Below are 2,600 nucleotides of genomic sequence, written 5' to 3'. Positions count from 1 at the left end.
CTTATACTGTTTGGTCAGGTTTTTGTAACTAAGCCCTATGAGTCTCAGTAGACATGAGTACAAGTCCTCTTGTAACCCCAGCAGGAGTATGTCTAGGAACTTAAAGGGTTATACAGGTATCAAGGAGAAGGATTGTATACAGCTCAGAGAGTTTTAAAAGAAAAAGTTCCTAAGCCTGAGAGAAAGGAGCCCTAAAATTTCTCTGTGCTGATCATGCACATAAATACTATAACTAAAGTTTTAGGTAATATGAATTTTACAATATCAGGAACCCTGCAAGTTCATGTAGAAATACCTTTTTCCCTTATTGATACTTGGTATGAATTTATTGTATCGAAACCATGTAGACATAATGCATTTATTTGCCAGAGTATAAAGAAGGGTTGATTAGATTAAAAGCTTAAAATAACCTTAAATGTACATACCACAAAACACCTAATGACCAGTTAATTGTATGTTTATAATGCCCAAAGCCAGAAGCTTTGATTAAATGGGAGCATTAAAAATTTTTAAAAATTCTTATATAAATTAAGTTAATACTATTTTTCATGAGCAAATAAAGACTATATGACCTGGAAATAAATGTAAATTATTCCTCAAAAATATTGCTAAGAAAATCATTGAAAAGATAAAAATGGAAATATCATCATTTTCTAAAAACAGCAAAAAACTGAAAATGTGCAGGTGGTGATTGTGATTTCTCAACCCAATAACAAACATTATCATTCTAAAGAAAAAACCGTAATGATCAAAAATTGTTCTTAATATAAGAAAATATATTTCAAACGTTAATGATTACGAGTCACATTTAAAAACTTACACTCTGGTTTCTAAAGTACATTAGATCGTGGTTCAGGGTTACCGAAAAAAAAAAAAGTTAAGAATTGATACAGATGATCATGGATAAACACTTTTATGCTAATCATTTTTGTTATAAATTATTTTAAACAAACTTTAAAAAACTGTTTCAGCACTGACTTTTTTTAAAAAATAAATCTCCTCCCTTTGTGTTGTCATTGCAGAGAGCCATGTGGGGAGGGAATGAGACAGAACCCACAAATTTCATCCTCCTGGGATTCTTCCCTGAATTTAGATACATCACAGCTTTGGTTTCCATTGTTCTCCTCATCTACATGGCTGCCTTCATTGGCAACACTCTGCTGGTCCTCCTCATTTGGTTGGATTCCCGGCTCCATACCCCCATGTACTTCCTGCTCGGTCAGCTCTCTTTAATGGATTTGACTTTGACCTCTAGCATCATACCCAAGATGGTGGCCAATTTCTTCTCTGGATGGCAAAGCATCTCATTCTTGGCTTGTGGGACTCAAATATTTTTCTCACTGACAGTAGCCATTGGAGAATGCATCCTTATAACTGTCATGTGTTTTGATCGCTATGTGGCTATCTGCAATCCCCTGCGGTACCCTGTCATCATGAGTCCTAGGATGTGCTGGCAGATGGCTGCCATGTCTTGGGCTGGAGGTGCCCTTACTTCCTTTGGCCACACTGCTTTCACCTTACATTTTCACATCTGTAGCCCCAGAGAGATTCCTCACTTCTTCTGTGAAGTCATGGCTGTTCTTAGGATTGTTTGTGAGGACATCTCAGCCTATGAGAAGGCTGTAGTGGTGACCAGCATCCTAGTCCTGCTGCTGCCCTTATCTCTCATCTTGTCCTCCTACGTTCTCATCTTCCTTTCTGTACTCCGAATGAACTCCCCAGAAGTCAGGAACAAGACTCTGGCCACTTGCTCCTCTCATCTCTGTGTGGTGGGTCTCTATTTTGGTCCAGGTATGTGCATCTACATGAGGCCTGGTTCTGCCAAGACTCCAAAGTTGAACCAGGGTCTGTTTCTCTTTGGGACTGTCCTTACCCCTCTCCTGAACCCTCTTGCATACAGTCTCAGAAACAAAGAAGTTATATGTTCACTAAAAAAGTTGATGGGGAGGTTTCAGTCCACCAGATAGAGAGCAGAGTTTTCCTTTTAGCTGCAAACAATCTTAGTGGTGCACATGCAAAGACGTGTTTTTTTTTTTTAATTAAAATATAATCCCTGTAAGAATTATATTGTATAATTCCTGAAAAAGTCAACCAGTTTTTAAGAGCTGCTTCCCTCAACCTGACTTCATCTGGAAGAAAAAAAATGTTTGATATCCTCCTTTCTCCATCTTGGAATTTCTGTTAAATTGTCGTAGATGATACACTGATGAGGGAAAAGATATTTTGCTCATCAGCCCTCTACACCATTCATACTTGATAGCCTCGTGTACCATAATATTTGCCAAGTTTCTTGTTGTTTCATGAGAGAAAGGTCAATATCTGCACCTGTAGAATGAAGAATATTGTCAAGCACACAGGTGGTGCTCAAAATCATTCACTTGTTAAATTAATGAGCATTATAAAGTTTCCAGTGTTGTTTTGTTCCACCAAACAGGAATGTAGTATCTCTAAATCCTATGGAAATGCAAAGTCTTCAATCCACATCACTGTTTACAGAGTAGTTCTTTGATCATCTGCTTTAGAATTACTTATTGCCTTTATTAATAGTATCTATAAAGTTCAGTTCTGTGTCCATCTCAGACCAGCAGAATTAGAATATA

The 2,600-nt window shown here is 37.3% G+C and overlaps 1 protein-coding gene across 1 annotated transcript; it reads left to right on the top strand.

Annotated features, from left to right (window-relative positions):
- Positions 1 to 1,028: 1,028 nt before the first annotated feature.
- Positions 1,029 to 2,017, top strand: LOC101105657 (olfactory receptor 2M5-like). Its single transcript, XM_027970612.2, has one exon. The coding sequence runs from the start codon at positions 1,029 to 1,031 to the stop codon at positions 1,965 to 1,967; it is 939 nt and encodes a 312-aa protein (XP_027826413.2). The 3' UTR covers positions 1,968 to 2,017.
- The last annotated feature ends 583 nt before the right edge of the window (positions 2,018 to 2,600 follow it).

This window comes from Ovis aries, chromosome 5 (assembly GCF_016772045.2).
Source record: "Ovis aries strain OAR_USU_Benz2616 breed Rambouillet chromosome 5, ARS-UI_Ramb_v3.0, whole genome shotgun sequence".
In the NCBI taxonomy this organism is placed as follows: domain Eukaryota; kingdom Metazoa; phylum Chordata; class Mammalia; order Artiodactyla; family Bovidae; genus Ovis; species Ovis aries.
The sequence above is the reverse complement of the archived record's forward strand: the minus strand, read 5'-3'. Positions and strand labels throughout refer to the sequence as shown.

Coding starts and splice junctions, on each gene's coding strand:
- LOC101105657 (XM_027970612.2), top strand. CDS start 1,029: ATGTGGGGAGGGAATGAGACAGAACCCACAAATTTCATCCTCCTGGGA.